This window comes from Oryx dammah, unplaced genomic scaffold, assembly GCF_014754425.2.
Source record: "Oryx dammah isolate SB20612 unplaced genomic scaffold, SCBI_Odam_1.1 HiC_scaffold_20, whole genome shotgun sequence".
In the NCBI taxonomy this organism is placed as follows: Eukaryota; Metazoa; Chordata; class Mammalia; order Artiodactyla; family Bovidae; genus Oryx; species Oryx dammah.
Window position 1 is genome coordinate 13244936 of NW_024070204.1, and position 16072 is coordinate 13261007.

General features: G+C 50.9%; 1 protein-coding gene and 1 long non-coding RNA gene across 2 annotated transcripts in view; one reads left to right on the forward strand and one right to left on the reverse strand.

Moving 5' to 3' along the window:
• The first annotated feature begins 4746 nt into the window (after positions 1–4746).
• LOC120879293 lies at positions 4747–14462 on the forward strand. The gene is made up of 2 exons (XR_005724749.1): positions 4747–5040; positions 14161–14462. It is a non-coding gene; the product is annotated as an uncharacterized LOC120879293 (long non-coding RNA).
• The window catches only part of ANKH (ANKH inorganic pyrophosphate transport regulator), a 167032-nt gene continuing 163660 nt past the window's right edge, over positions 12701–16072 (reverse strand). Inside the window, exons 10-12 of the mRNA XM_040262251.1 lie at positions 15944–16067; positions 15094–15193; positions 12701–14698 (exon numbers count right to left, since the gene is read on the reverse strand). Of these exons, the coding sequence (XP_040118185.1) occupies positions 14585–14698; positions 15094–15193; positions 15944–16067 (338 nt within the window). The 3' untranslated portion in view covers positions 12701–14584. The remainder of the gene's footprint in view (positions 14699–15093; positions 15194–15943; positions 16068–16072) is intronic.

Sequence of the window (16072 nt, forward strand, 5' to 3'; positions counted from 1 at the left end):
ATACCTTGAGTGCTCATTAATAGCCAGGGCTTGTTAATAGAACATTGATGAGAGCTTTGTCTCATTCTTGTTGATTTCTCGGGTGTAGGTGTGGGTCAGGGGTGAAATTGCCAAAACGCAGGTGATCCAGGGAAAGGATCCGGGACTCTAGATGAAACCAGTCTTGGCAGTCTTTTCCCCAGTAACCAGGGGTGGTTGAATTCAGTGGTGAACTTCAAAATAATTTTCTTTTTTGTACTCAAGACCTTTTCTATAAAGAAAAAATGCCTTGACTTGTCTCACAAATGGTGCTAAACTACGGTCCTCCTTATAGGAGCCAGGGCAGTCATGTTGGTTACTTCTGAGTGTTTCAGTGTGGGAAGAAAGCCAAAGTGAATGTATGTAGTGAGCTCCCTTCTCGCTTCCATTGTCTGCAAACATGTTTTGGTCTTGCGGCCGGCGTTTTCACAGCCTCTGACTCTGTTATGAATTTGGAGGGAATACCGACCCCTTGTCTGTCCGTAGCAGCGGTTTTCCTTCCCCATCAGCCGGGCTGCCTAGGGAGGGCAGACAGGAACGCAGTGTAAACTTGGCCGCCTCGTCTGTCTTGGTTTGTTTCAGCAGAGTGTCCGGTTTGTACTCTTAAGATGTCAGCGTTTGTCAAAAACCTCATCTGCTCTGAACACCGTGCCCCTGAGGCTCCCATTGGCCTGGGACCACAGTCCCACCTGCCTCCAAGGTGGAGGTTTCCTCATTGACACGTTGAATCCTCATCTTTACTGTCAGAGGCCAAGCCAACCGGGTTTTGCTCTCGATCCCCTGTAGCAAGCCTGGCCACGAAGGACTGTAAAAACAAATAACTAAAAATAAAAACTCAGAGAATGAAAACTCGGAAGCCTGGCTGTGTTGCTCTGGTTAAATGCATGACTTTGAGGACCTGGGAGATTGAGGTTTGGTGCTTTAACTTCCCAGCACTGCCAGGACAGACCTGTGATGCCTGACGACCTTTTGGTGCTGAACTCCTAGGACATGATCACTCTCCAAATTAGGTTTTGTCCTTGGCCTGGATTCAGTCAAATAGTCCTATCACCCGCTACTCGGGGAGCTGGGCCAGTTACCCCATTTCCTCGTCTCAGTCCTCGCCTCCACGCCGCCTGTTCCGTGGTGAATGGGGGTGAAGCGAGGTGCAAGCCCTTCATGGAGGCTTCAGGTGCATCCCCTAGGCCTGCATGGCAGGGCTGCAGGCACCATCCAGACCCAGCCTTGGCTGAGTGTTTGCCAGGGAGAGGCCTGCGGTGTGTGTAGCATTCTTAGGTGTTCAAGAACCATCTAGACTGATAGATGGAAATGTACCCACCTATGCGATAGCAAGAACCTAACACTGTGTATGAGTCATGCGGCCACTGAAAGACTGTCGGCTTTCAAAAGTATTCTGGGGGTTAGAGAATGAGCCGGCCCCTGCCTTCCTGTGAGTCAAAGGACTGAGTCTGCAAAACGGTGCTATGCTTCTGAAGACCCCGCCACTTAGGGGCCGGGCATCCAGAGAGCAGTAGTGCCAGGCTGGTGAGGGGCAACAAAGGCAATCCCAGGCTGAAAAATAACAGCAGGCTCTTCTTCCTTCAGTGCCCCGTTCAGTTGGGTAATGAACTAAAGTGAAAGAAAGTGAAAGTCGCTCAGTCGTGTCCAACTCTGCGACCCCATGGACTCTGCAGTCTGTGGAATTCTCCAGGCCAGAATACTGGAGTGGGTAGCCTTTTGCTTCTTTGGGGCATCTTGCCAACCCAGGGATCAAACCCAGGTTTCCCACATTGCAGGCAGATTCTTCACCAGCTGAGCCACAAGGGAAGCCCAAGAATACTGGAGTGGGTAGCCTATCCCTTCTCCAGCGGATCTTCCCAACCCAGAAACCGAACTGGGGTCTCCTGCATAGCAGGTGGATTCTTGACCAACTGAGCTCTCAGGGAAGCCCAGTGAACTAAAAGTCTGATGTAAATACACGTCTCCCGCCTCTCCTGTGTCGTGGGACTCTTCTCGATTTCGAGGGCAGTGTTTCAGGCCTGGTTTCTCCATGCCTGCGCCTCCCACCCCCACCCTCATCCCCATGGTGGGAAGTGTGGAGAGAAACAGGGCCCCAGGCTATGGATCCTGGGGACGCCCTCCGGAATTACAGCCATCAAGTGATGAAGCAAGTACCAGCCTTGTTTTGTGTATATAAAATGAGAGCGTTTATACGTATATACAGTATTGCCTGGAGGATCCTGTGGACAGAGGAGCCTGGGGGGCTACAGTCCATGGGGTCACAGGGTTGGACACAACACACAACTGAACGCACACAGCACATACAGTTGTGTTCACACTTAGCCTCGCTCCCTTGCTTGGAACCTGGGCACTCTTTCTGCAGATTCTCCAAATCGTCTCCCCTTCCCACTCCTCCTACCCCCACCTCTGTTCTGGGCTTGGTGGGAGTGGCCTGGTAGTCACCTTCTGACTCACTGGCTCTGGGGGAACCCTCCAGACTCCTGGCCCTCAGCACAGCCCCAGAGGCAAAGCTGATTTGGCTCTGGGGTGGGCCAGCCTGGGGTGACCCTCTCTTTAGCTCCCTCAGGCTGAAGGAAGATGTTTCTGCTGCCTTCTCACCACCTTGCAGCCCCCAGCCCTGCACCCTTGTAAGATCCTCCCAAGAATGGCTGGGAGGTCTGATGGTGGTTTTTCATTCTCTGCTACAGTTTGGATTATTCAGTAAAGCTGAGGGTTCTGTCTTCCAAGTACCCCTCTACGCCATCTTCCCCAAATCCAAACATAATTACAGCAGAAAACGCTGCCGTGCTGGGCCGTTCACTTAGGAGATGGTGCTCCTTGGGGCATCAGAGAGAATGCTGAGAAAATCAAAAGCAAACACACCATGGGCATTGTCTTCCGTGTTCGTGGAGATCACATCCTATTTGTGCTAGATGGTGAGGAGCTGTGATACACTCTTGAGGTTTTAAAAAAAATTCTAGGTAAATTAACACCATTGACTATTTACAGTGTTCTCAATTATGATAGTGCTATAATGAGCCTTGTCATTCATCAGTCTTTTTATGCATCTCTAAATTGACCCAGTTCAAGGCTCTTCCAACCTTCCCTCAAAAAAGTTTCAGAATTTCAGCCTCATCAACTGATCCTGCTTCATTGTCCCTTGGGTGACACTAGGGGTATTCTAACTTTAAACTTTGACCACCTGGCAAGAAAAAGAAAATGAAAAGAGACATTTAATGCTTTTGATTCTCATAATGGTAAACATTTTTCCTAGATATTTGCGGGTCAGTGGTATTCCCTGCCTTGCTTTTTTACGTGCTTTGCCCATGACGTGAACCTCTTTGCTAGCTGAGTATGAGCTTGAAACATCTCGCCAGATTGTCCTCTGTAGAAATGCCGCTGATTGATATTTCACTGCAGAGCAGGAGTGCCAGTTTCTTTAGGCCCTTGCCAACATTGAGCTCTGTCAAACTTTGATCTTTGCTGAGTCGATAGCTGGTCTTTCAGTGTGTGTTCCTTCCCTTAAGGAAGCCTGCTTCCCTTTTGTAGAAGCTGTTCACGGGTCATTTTCTGGGAGCCTTCTGCTCATGCGCTTTGCCCAGTGGTTATATTCGCTCACTAGGCAGCTGTGTGTGCGAATACTTTTTGGCTTTCCCATCTGTATTTCACAGATTAAGGGCTGGGAGCTTCTGGCAGGGAAGTCCAGCACAGGGGCTCCCAGGGATCCATGGTAAGTGACAGGAACTGGCTCAGGTTATCTTAGTCCTTGGAGGGATCGATCTTAGTGACAGAAAGAGGGGATTTGGAGGTGAGAAAGGCTGCAGGAAATAGGGCTGTTATGTGGGGGACAAGGGATCAGAGCATGTTCGGGGGAGGAAGGTGTGAGTGACTTCATTTCTGCTCTGGGCAGGCTCCTGCCAAAACCAGGGCTGTGAGACGAGCTGGTTCAGGCCTCCTCTCCCCACCCCTCCGGTTCCCTCCTCCCTTACCCTGCCTGCCCCTTGCACAGATCAGCTGGACTCGGGGGTAGAATTGCTCATCACTTCCTGCCCTGTCTGGAGCTGGAGCAGGAGGAAGGAGGCTGGGAGGGCGGAGGGTGAGAGATCTCTCTTCATAGTTGCTGTCTTGCACTCGCCTTACTCCCAGGCCTGCCTGGGCTCAGCTCTTGTCCCTTCCTTCCCACACCAGGTGATTCCCGGGATCTTGGAGACCCGTCGGCCCCAGCTCAGGGCCTCTCCTCGGCCGTTCCTGTGCAGTGGCTGAGGGTCCCTCCCCTGGCCCGCCACTTCCTCCTTTGCAGCTCCAAGAATCCAGTGTCACCTCCAGCCTTTCCTTCTGAGCCCCGTTCACCCCCATCAGGACCTCAGACACCCCCCTGGGTCAGCTGGTTGATCTGTGCGGGCCAGACCTGGTTCACAGGAAAGACCTTGGCACCTGCTGTCATCAAACGCGGCACGGGCCCCTTCTCCAGTGACTCTCTTCTGTCAGGTCTGACCACCCTGGAGGACACCCGTTCACTGAGTGCCCATCATTGTAGGGGCCCATCTCAAGTTCACTGAGTGTCTCCTCTCGAGCCCTGCCCTTAGGCCTAAGGTGTCAAGAGACCCCTCCATCCTCTCCCCCATCACACACGTGTGCACACACACCCCTGAGGGGAGAAAGGGATCAGTGAAATTCTGCACAGAAACCATCACTACAAATTCTCTCTTTTTTTTTTTCAACAAATTCTCTTTTAAAAATTATCTCCTCTTGGGCCTTTGATGCCCTCATGGTGAATGAGGGATGAAAGTGGAAACGGGCGTGAGAAGGAGGCGTGGCGTTAAGAAGCTTGGAGCCGAGGGCCGGGCCACCATCAGGGGGTCCCTGTCCTTTGTCGCTGCTTCTCCAGGGGTGTTAGCATCCTCCTTCCTGGCCGGGCCCTTGTTTACTGCATGTCACCCAGACTCAGCGTGATGCTTACCCAGGTGAGTGCAGAGTCCTTCTTATGACACCCTCAATGCCTAGTGGGAGAGAGGGAGGGCCAGTCTGGAGGGGCAGGGTGAGGTGGGGTGGGAGGAGGTGGGCAGGCTGCTAGGAACGGTGGTATTCATGGTCCAGGAGGACATGTGAGCTTGGAGAAGGAAAACTGTTTTGGAGGCTTTTAGCATACAGGCCTTAGTTGACCAGGAGCCCCTGAACTACGAGGTGAGACTACAGAGGAAGGGAGAGGAGTGAGCAATGCTGGGGGAGGGAGAATCAGCAGGGTGAGTGACTTGACTGAGGGAGGGGCGGGACGCAGTGTGGGCCGGTTTCCGGGTGGGTGCTCGTGTGATTCATCTAGTCCGGAGACAGCGTGGGGGGGTGGTGGGGGAAGGGTGCCAAGGTCCCTGGGGGACCCCTCTGAGGATGGGTTGAGTGGTGACTGGACTGCAGGTCTGGAACAAGTCAGGGCCGGCAAAACAGCCCCGGGGATCCCCAGCGTGCCCTTGGAGTTGGAAGCAGGCCCAAGTTAGGTCACCCAGGGGCGAGTAGGACTAGATTCCAACTGAGAAGGGAGCAGGTCTGGGGCCCGGGCTGTGGATGCCGCTCCGAGTCTTTTTAAGGAATTAGATGGAGTTAAGACAGCTTTGAAGAAACGTAGGTGGAGAGTGAAGAAGGCAGCTGACGTCTGCGCAGTGGCTGCACCGGGGGAGGGGCAGAAGTATAGAGCTGAGCTAGGATGTGGCGTTGCCAGGCGTGGGACAGAAATCGCATTTTGACTCCATCTCCCATGAATCGGAGCGTCTGTCCTGACAGGGCCCCGGGACTCGGGGAGATTGGAGCTGACCACAGCCAGCTCTCCAGCCATTTACCTTTAAAGCAAGAGAGCCTGGTACGTGAAGCAAATGAAAAGCATTTCAATATGTAGTATAATGTGAAGTTAGATGAGAACTGTTCTATTTGTTCATTCTATTTTTGGTCTTTGAATTCAATGGTTCTGAACCTAAAATGGGCTTCCCACTTGGCTCTAGTGGTAAAGGACCCACCTACCAAAGCAGGAGGCCTAAGAAACACAGGTTTGATCTCTAGGTGGGGAAGATCCTCTGGAGGAGGGCATGGCAACCCACTCCAGTGTTCTTGCCTGGAGAATCCCATGGACAGAGGAGCCATAAGGTCCATAGGGTCACAAGGAGTCAGATGCAACTGAAGCGACTTAGCACACACAAACCTAAGATTAGTCTTTGTTTTGTTCTGTAAAGCTCTAGTAGTGTTTCTCTGTTGAAAGCAGCTGGCATGACTTTCATAGATTTCTTGGCTGGGGCACTTCCAAACTGCTTGGAAGCTCAGCAGACGTGCACCCTTGTCTTCATGTGCCGCCGTCGACGGCTCTGCAAATGCTGATGTCACAGTGGATGAGAGCTAGAGAAGATCTCATTCTGTCAGCAGAGCAGAAGAGGCCGATCCAGAGTCACGCAGTAACTTGCCTGGCTCACAGCTGAGAAGCAGCAGAGATGGAACTAGGACTCACAGCTTCTCATTTCTTTTGTTCCTTTTGTGCAAAGACCAGTGTACTGAGCTGTGAAATTAGCATGGTATTTACTGGCTTGTGTTGTCCAGGAAGAAGCCTGGAGCTTGTCAGGGGCAGAAGGTAATGAAGACAAGTAGGAACACTAGAAGGGCTTCCCTGGTGGCTCAGTAGTAAAGAACCTTCTGCCAGTGCAGGAGGCGCAGTTTCAATCCCTGGGTCAGAAAGATCCCCTGGAGGAGAAAATGGCAGCCGTTCCAGTACTGTTGCCTGGGAAACCCCATGGACAGAGGAACCTGATGGGCTACATAGAGTCCATGGGGTTGCAAAGAGTTGGACACGACTGAGGGTCTAAACAACAGCAACGTGGACAATAGAGGTCCTCTGCAACATGCGGGGGAGGGCAGGCTGCTGGGAGTGGCTGTGCAGGGGGAGGCAGGGGCGGGCAGGCTGCTGGGAGTGGCTGTGCTGGTTGGGCACTGCAGAACTCTGGGAAGTGTCATTTACATCATTGCCCAGGGGGATCCTGGGGCCCGGAGAAGGGAAAGTTTCCTTAGGTGACAAGAACCCCTGAGCTGAGCCAGTGGGACCAAAGAAGATGCAGGGAGGGGGACGGCTGAGGGAGAAACAAGCCGGGAAACTGATCGGGGCTGGGGGACCCCACTGGCAGGGGATGGGGGTTGTGGAGGAGGTTTCTGGGACGGTGATAATGTGATTCACCTGGGGCATCAGGAGAAAGAGTGAGAAGGGGCAGATTTGTCCCTTGTGGCAGGACTGCTCCCCACAGGGAAAACTGATGATGCTTAGGTCAGCACGGCTGCACATCCTGACGTCATAGCCTGGAAGGAAGCCACGCTGCATCCCAAGTGTGTGGGTGGAAAGAAGCATGGCCGCTTAGACTTCGTGTCACATTAGAGGCGGTCGTGGGGAAGCATGCTAGAGGTCATGCTGAGATCTGGGATTTAACTCAAAGAAGTAAAGAAGCAGTAAAGAAAATATGTGATCTCAAGCGAGTTGGTAGCAGGCTAGCATCCTTACTGATTACAGGCAGATAATAAAGCACGTTCTCAGGACTCCCCTGGTGGTCCAGTGGCTGAGACTCCATACTCCCAACGCAGGGAGTCCAGGGTTCAATCCCTGGTCAGAGAACTAGATCCTCCCTCAGGCCTCCACTGAGGATCCCACGTGCTGCAGCTAAGACCCAGTGCAGCCAAATAAATAAATATACACATATTCAGAGCAAAATCTCGTACTCTATATAATCTTTCATAGGTTAAAAATATGAGAGCCTTCATTCCTTGAGGTTAAGACATTAGGGTTGAAAGAAGAGAATTGCTTTATGCATAAAGACTGCTAAGAGCAGGATTCCTTAGATGTGGGCAGAAAGGGTTTTCACCTTCTGTTCCTCCAATGTTCCTAAAGCCCGGCCATCTGGTATCCCCATTCTAGAAGGGGTGGGGAGAAGCCAGGCCTCAGAGAAGAGCTTTCAATATTACTGCTGTGATGGGAAGTAAAAATTCATTTTAATATGGATTAAAATTTGAAGAAATAGGTCATATTTAAATAAGACAGAGAGTTTGGGGAAATATACCAGTGGGCAGAGGTTTCAGCTACCAAGGCAAAGGGAGAAGTTTGAATATCTCCTGTACTTTTGGCAAAAAAGAGAAATTGTAGTCAGGATTAGGAAACCACATACTCTGGGGTATGTAAACAGACTAATGGTTAGATTAAGAAAATCAAGAAACTGAAAGCAATCTCAATCATATGCCAACCGTTTAAGTTTTACTTAAAAGTTATTTGAAAGCTATTTGACAGTATATGAGCACAGATTTCCTCCTCTCGCAAAAAAGTACCCCTCCCCCCAAGAAAAGCACATATAAACTCTCTTAACAATGCAAAAACTGACATCTATTTAGTACATACACAGCACTTGTTTAAATGCAACATATATTTTATACTGACCTCTGCAATCAGTTTTAATCAAAGCTGTGCAAATATTTTAATGTGATTGGTTTCAACAGTTTAAATTAAACCCCCAGTTTTGATAAGAAACTGAAAAGCCTATAAACTGACAGCCATATTTAGAAAAATGACTCCTAGTACATTTGGTTTCATTAAAAAAAATTCTGGATTGCTGCTAATGTTCAGATCTGAAACAAAGAGGTAATTGTATTTTTCAATTGCAGAACCCCATACCATGTTCTACACCACAGCTCCTACAATAGACTGTTAGACCAGGAAGGAGCTTTAGCAATAACAGCCTGAGCCTCTCATTATCCAGGGGACCAACACGAGGCTAGAGAGGTGTGAGTGGTGTGATCTGGAAGGTCTCCTTAAATGAGCGAGCACAGGCGTGTCAGTGTTGAACAGAATCCCATCTGTGGCTCTGTCAAGATTCCCGAAGCTCTGTGACTGGTTTATTGCTCATTCTAGCTTTAGATACTTGCCTTCTGAATACATCACTAAGCAAACCAAGTAAAGCACGGATCAGTGTATTCGTCCACAAGCCTTGTGGATGTGGTGCCCCTGGGGGCGTGGCTTGCTTCCAGGTGACTGGTCCATGCGTCAGAGGCTGGGAGGCTAGAGTTGATGTGAACTCTGAACCTCCTTGGTTCCAGCAGGGTGGCTTGAACTTCTTCAGTATCCAGTTCATCCAGACTGTGGGTCCCCCACATTCATGACCCCACAACTTCAGGGAGCCAGAGTCCACCTGGGCGTGGTGTTTTCCACCCCAAAGGCACCCTTTCCTGTCCCTGGTCCATGGTTGATGCACATCTGCCTCTAAATCTTATGGTAATGACCGATCTCCATACATCACTGAATTTCCATGAAGCCAGACGGTTGATGGTAAAAGCATTTTTAGCAGGTTTCTCCCCATCTCCCCCTTCTTTAACCTAAGGAAACCATGTATCCTGGAGAGAGAAAGGCATTCTGGCTCTTGTGAGTTTCTGTTTACATATATGGATTGCAGACACTGATGCCACATCTTGCTAGTAAAGTGCACTTTAGGTTAATCTCCTAATTTAAAAAGAAACACCAAACAGAAACATGAGCTGAAGCCATGGGTAGCTGACAGCCATTTATAGAAGTGCATGGATCTTACACAGTCTTTCAGAGACCCTGCTTGATTGCAAATGAAGCAGAAAAAAAAATTCTTCTGGACCCCCTTGGACTGAACGAAGATGATTTAAAAAAATTAGAAGACTTCGGACACTCATCTTTGGTGCTCTTCTTTGCTCAGAGTACAAGAGATGATAATAACCAGAGTACAAAAGATGATACTAGCCTCCTGTCTGGAGGAGAAAGTAAAATGTTCAAATGAGATCTCACCATCTCCTCTTCCCTTATGAGATCAGACAGCAAACTGTAATTCGCTACATGTTTTCTGACTTTGGAGTGGGGTGTGGGCTATTCTGATTATGTAATTACATGTTTATCATTGTGCACATTTAGGTAGTTAATTTTAGACATTTAACCTTTAAAAGGGCAACAGGGTCTTTTTGTGTATTTTTCTTTGATTTTCTCTCGACATCCTGTTTCATGTGTGGTTAGATCAGCTGATGAGCCACGTGATGTTTTGCTGCTTCAAAGGACAGAAATAGAGACCCCAGATAACCCCCCTGAAGAATATCCTGAATGTTCACCAGACATGTTGCTCAAAAACATGCTCTCCTACGCTTCAAATGCTTTTTATGAAAGAGCCTAGTGGGGGCCATGCCTGGGGGTGGGTGTCTCGGAAGGGGGTCAGGCAGGAGCCTCCTTTCAGGGATGGGCTACACGTGAACCCAGACATCTCAACACTTACAAATTGCCATTAGCTATAAAGCCTTGCTCCTTGAAATTTTGGTTATAGTCTTAAAAAAAAAAAAAAGATTTAGGACTTAGAACATGATAGCTCCTTTCCTAGACCATGCATTGTTTTGATTGATGAAGACTCCATCCTAAGTTTAGAGGTCAGCTCACTTGCAAAGGGGCTTCCCCAGTGGCTCAGGAAACAAGAGACGTGGGTTCGATTCCTGGGTCAGGAAGATGCTCTGGAGGAGGACATGGCAATCTATTTCAGTATTCTTGCCTGGAGAATCCCATGGATGGAGGAGCCTGCTGGGCTACAGTCCATGGGGTCACAAAGAGTCGGACACGACTAAGCAATTTCACCTAGTTCATGCTGTCTTGGCCACTGGTCTGCATAGTTACAGATGGAGAAAAAAAGTTTTTTTAATATAAGAAAATATTTTTCAAGATAATGTCATTTGATACAACAATATAAATACTTGTTCAGTCTCTCTCTCACTTCAGTTTGAAGTAAGAAAAAGAATCCAGTCAGAGAACTAGTGCGTGTTTAAACAGATGTGTTTCTGGGAATTAAGGGTACAAAAATGTGCGTCTCCCCCTACCCCTTCCTTCCAGAAGACCCCCAAATGGGGACGAGTCAGGAGGGTAGGAAGCCGTTAACTTTTATACTTCTTGCTCTAAAGGTGTTATTGAATGACTTTTCTGATATTAGGGACGTGCAATGACTATCCTAATCTCAAGAGACACCAGACAAGGCTGCTGGGGGAACCACAGAGCTGGCCCCTGGCTGGGAGGTGCCCTGGACTGCTCTGGGGAGCTGGCCCAGAGTGGAGTTCCGGGCCTCTCCTCGCGGGCCTCCTGTCATTATGTGTCGGGGGAGCTCAGGGCGCGATAGACCAAGTGAGCTCACCACTGTAGCCACGCTTATTTGGTCCCGCTTGGCGTGTCTTCAACCAATGCTGAAAGTTGCCATTTCTGAGAGTGATTGGCTGTCTGGACATTTCCAGAGCCGAAGTACCTGCTGCTGCTGCTGCTGCTGCTGCTGCTGCTGCTGAGTCGCTTCAGTCATGTCCGACTCTGTGCGACCCCAGAGACGGCAGCCCACCAGGCTCCGCCGTCCCTGGGATTCTCCAGGCAAGAACACGAGTGGGCTGCCATTTCCTTCTCCAATGCATGAAAGTGAAAAGTGAAAGGGAAGTCGCTCAGTCGTGTCCGACTCTTAGCGACCCCATGGACTGCAACCTACCAAGCTCCTCCATCCATGGGCCTGCTAGAGCTAAAAAAAAAAAAAAAAACAAAAACCATACATGCAAAACCTAGAAGATGGACTCTGGAACAAGAGCAGCCGAAGCAGGCAGCAAGTGGGCACCCCTGGCTCTTATACACGGTGATGTAAACCAGCGGCCTTCATGCCCAAATTACAGAGTGCCGAGCAGGTGAGGGGTCCCAGCTGTCGTGCAAACCGATATGCAGACCTCTTGAGGAGCCCTGAGCCAAGTGGTGGCCGGCAGGCCTCTTCCCGTCCTGACTTTGGTGGAGCAAGCCTAGACGGCTCCCTCCTGGCTCAGATCGTGGTGTCTCATCGATGCCAGGGAAGCTGAGGTCCGGCTTGGAGCCCACAGAGATGCATCGAGAATGACCTCAGCGGTGGCCCCCAGAAAGCAGAGGCCACACGACCAGCTGCTCTTGACCCGAGCTGACCCAGAGAAGGCCTTCAAGATGGGAAGACCCCTGTGAGTGGTCCACACTCACTTCTTAGCATCTAAATAAAAGCAGCTGTATGCCCCCGCAGTTTTAGCTCCTGTGCATCTACGGGGCATGGGTCCCCATTGAGAAAGCCCCTTCTGGTCTTTCCATGGTCCTTGACCTGAGACTCTCCAGGCATGGTGCCCTCTTGTCAGCTGAGTAATGTGCATGAGAAAAGAAACCTGTGTCGGGGGAATGTTTCTGTGGGGGGCCAAGTCAAAGGGGTGCCCTGCCATCTCCCTGAAATGTGGGAAGGAGACTCATCCCCTTTCCTCTCCCGTCTGTCTTGGTTAGAACGGCTGCAGAAGAACCTGCCGGCAGTGGGTTTTGCTTTAGAAGCTAAGGTGCATGCCTGGGAGCCCAAGCTGTGACATGAGTGACGTAAGCAGCCCAACGGAGTGGAGGAGGGGCGTGCACGTCAAGGAGGGAGAATCTGCACAACTGTTGCCCTGCCACTGTGGCCTGGGTCTGGGCGTCCTTCCTGTGTTTTCCGAAACACTAACAAAATACCACAGTCCGTCTTTCTTTATCCCCGAAGATGTCTCTGATGTTATAATGCCATGTTCTAGCTGCATAATGAAGAATCTAGCTGGTCTGTCCCGATCTGGAGGGAATGGATTTGCTTTTTCAGTATACTCTTTAGGTTCCAACCCCACAAGCATGAAATACTAGTCACACATGTTAAAAAATACTGCCGTTTAATTTTCTAGTCACATATTTTAAAAAAGCCGATACAATTAGATTCTTCCCCCCATCTTCTCAGATCTGCCCCCTGCAACCACCCCCAAAGCGATGCGTCTTAATTCTAAGCGGAAAAACCACTCAGAGGAAGCCCATGAGAGTTTGTCCCCCAGTGGTCACTGGGTGTCCAGACATGTGAATGAACCCTGTGAATGTTCATGGCTGACTCTGAGCCCTTACATTCTTTTTTCTATGAGGAATGATGTGATTACATGGCACTGAAAGCAATAAACGCAAAAGGCTTGACTTTTTCTTCTTTACCCTGCAAGCGTATATTTCTATTCCCACTATGGTCTACATCAGGGGACCCATTTACACCCCTGTTACTCATAATGAAAAATAGTTCTCTTGTCACTGACTGACTCTTACATTTGTATACAAATGACAGACTGTAAAACCTCTGCAAACAAGACACACTGTTCATCAATACAATACGTTTCCACTGCAGGTATGTTGAGCACACAGGCAATCACCGTATTGTATTAGAGACATTTTATTGAAAATGCGAAAATAGGAAATGTATTATAGCCTAAAATAAATTACATAACATATACAGTATATATTTATATCTTTAAAATATTTTTGTGTTTAGGTTCTTTCCGTCTAGGAATTTTGACTAAATCAAGAATTTAGTGAACCGTGTCCATAATTTTTTAAAGAAAAAACCCGCTTTCCAAAACTTAGAAAAATATACTGCACTGAATGGATTTCAAATGTGTCATTTCAGGGAATATCACATAGTGACTTTGCTGTCGTTTATAAAATGTCTTGCTTTCTCATGTGACGTGAGAGGCGAGTACAGAACATTTGGAATTACCTGTACCCCAGGGTTAGGACTAAGAATGGCAGGACCAGGTCATAATTCTACTTCCAAAGCGACGACATAGCAATCTGGCATTAGAATGCTAGATTATGACTTAAAGCTTCAGTTCACTTTATAAAGACTAAATGTAAAGTTAGAATGCTTCTTCTCCCTTGCTTAGTGCCATCTTCAGGAAAGGTGAGTGAAAAGCCTTCGGGGAAACTCATGCCCAGGGATGCGGTGATGGCGGACAGGCTTTGGGACAACTTTGACAAGGCAGCTCTCGTATGTACACGGCTGGTGTGACAGCGAGCGCACACGCAGATCCACGAAGCGGCCAGGGGAATGCTATCGTTGGCGTGTTGTCGGTGTGCTGCTCCCGGGGCACCTCTAACCTGCCCGCCGGAGATTATTTCCGGCCGGCCGTCGGTCCAGCGCGTTTGCACATCCATTCCTCAGCGCGGCCGGCCACCCGGGCTGCGGGCGGACCCCGCCCTTGGCCCGGGTGTGGCAGACGGTTCATGACGCCACGGTGCGAGGCCTCGGCCACAGCCTTTGGCACAGCCACGTGACCCGGAAGCGAGTTGTCCCCGGTGAGCCCGCGGCCTGCCGGGCGGTGGTGGCGGAGGGGGCGCTGGACGGCACAGCCGCGGTCCTTTGGTTCCAAGTGGAGATTGTCCGAGGACGGGCGGGGGAGAGGCGACTACAAGGCGGCTATGTCCTTGGGGTTTTCACGAAGCGGGGGCATGAAGTCAGTTCTTTTGTTTGTTTCCACAAAGCAGTGGTGAGACCGTTCCACAGGTCCCTTCATGAGCGTGGGCACACCCGGTATGCCAGAGTGTCTGTGAAACCTTTAGATCAAGGCCTCTTTTGTTACCCAAACAAAAACCAAAAAATAAAAAATAAAACGAAAGAAAGAAAGTGGAAGAAAACACGTCGGGGAGGAGCAGATGGCGGCGCTGGGGCGTCACCTGGGCTGTCCCTGCGGCGCCCGCCCGGGGGGTGAGGGGCGGGGGGCGGCCTCATTCCTGCTCCTCCCGCATCTCCACGATGTCCGTGCCCTCCTCCGCCGGAGGTATGTCCGTCATCGCCGAATCCTCCCCCTCGGCGGCCGAATCGTTCTCCATCTTCTTTTTCTAGACCAGAGAAGACGCATCAGGGGGGCTGGGGCGGCTGGTGCGGGGCGGTGGGAAGCACAGCGTGGCGGAGGTCTCAGGGTACCCCTCGCCATGGACTTGGAACTCATTTATATTTGGGGGCGACCTCGTCGAGGCTGCATTTTTAGGTCCGCGTGTTCCTTTCAGCGGAGTGACTGAGGAGTTGGCTGCGTGCCCGGCTCTGTGAGAGGCACTGGCGGGGGTAGGGGGCTCCTGTCTCCCATCTCCTCTCCCATCATCCATGAAGACCTGGCACTGCCCGAGGACACCACCCCTCCTGGTGCCCTCCCCTCCCCTCCCCCGCATGACCATGTGCAGTCTCCCACACCAGGGGGCGTGCCAGGCAGGGGTACCGTTCTGTCGCCCTCTCTCACCTGTTTCCGATAGACGTAGCACGCTGCTATGGCGACCATGGTGGATTCTCCCACAAACCCCGCGAGGAGGGAGCCCACGCCCAGGGTGGCTCCGTGTACCCTGGGGATGAGAACGCAAAGGGCATCTGTCTGTTAGAGCCCCGCGGAGGCACAGAGAATCAAAATCCAGCCAAAACCCAGGCAAGGTGTAGGCGACAGGGGTGCCGAACGATTGCCTTCGAGATCTGCCTGTTAGCACTGCACCTAATAAACATTCCACCTGGGTGGGAGAGCGGCCTGGGACCCCCTCCGGGCCCTGAGACTCCCACTTCTGCTCCAGATCTCAGCTCAGCATCTGCTGGGGAAGGGGCACGTCTCCCCGCCCGCCCCGTGTGCCCATAGCATCCTGCCCCTGCTCTCTGTAGAGTGCAGTTTCCCAGGAGAGTGGGGATTCCTGCGAACAAGGGCAACACCCTCGCTCGCTCCCTTGCGTTTTTCACCTTGCCCCTGCCCGCCACATCACGATGGATGCTCAGTGCTGACTGTGTGGGTGGGCCTGACCCTGAAAGTGCTTTTCTAGAATGGATCTCAACAGCCTCCAACCTGGTCCCCTGGGCAGAGAAACGAGGCATCACTCAGCATTTCTAACTCTAGACACGCTTGGGGATTTCCCAGGAAAAAAAAGCTGATTTAATCTTCTGGACAGAGTGCCTCGGTGGCAGCAGAATCCCATAGCTCCCCCCGCACCTCCCCCACCTTCACACGTACCCCAGGTAGGGCAGGACCAATGGCAGCAGGATCCCATAGCCCAACTCCCCCTCCCCCCCGCGCGCTCCCCCCCCCCCCCCCCCGCCCTCCCCCAACCACGTACCCCAGGTAGGGCAGGACCACGAGGCTGGTGATGAGAACAATGATCCGCAGCACGGAGCTGGGCGCCAGGACGAAGGTCTTCTTCAGGGTCATCAGCCACCCGGTCAGATGGGCCCTCACGGTGACTGGA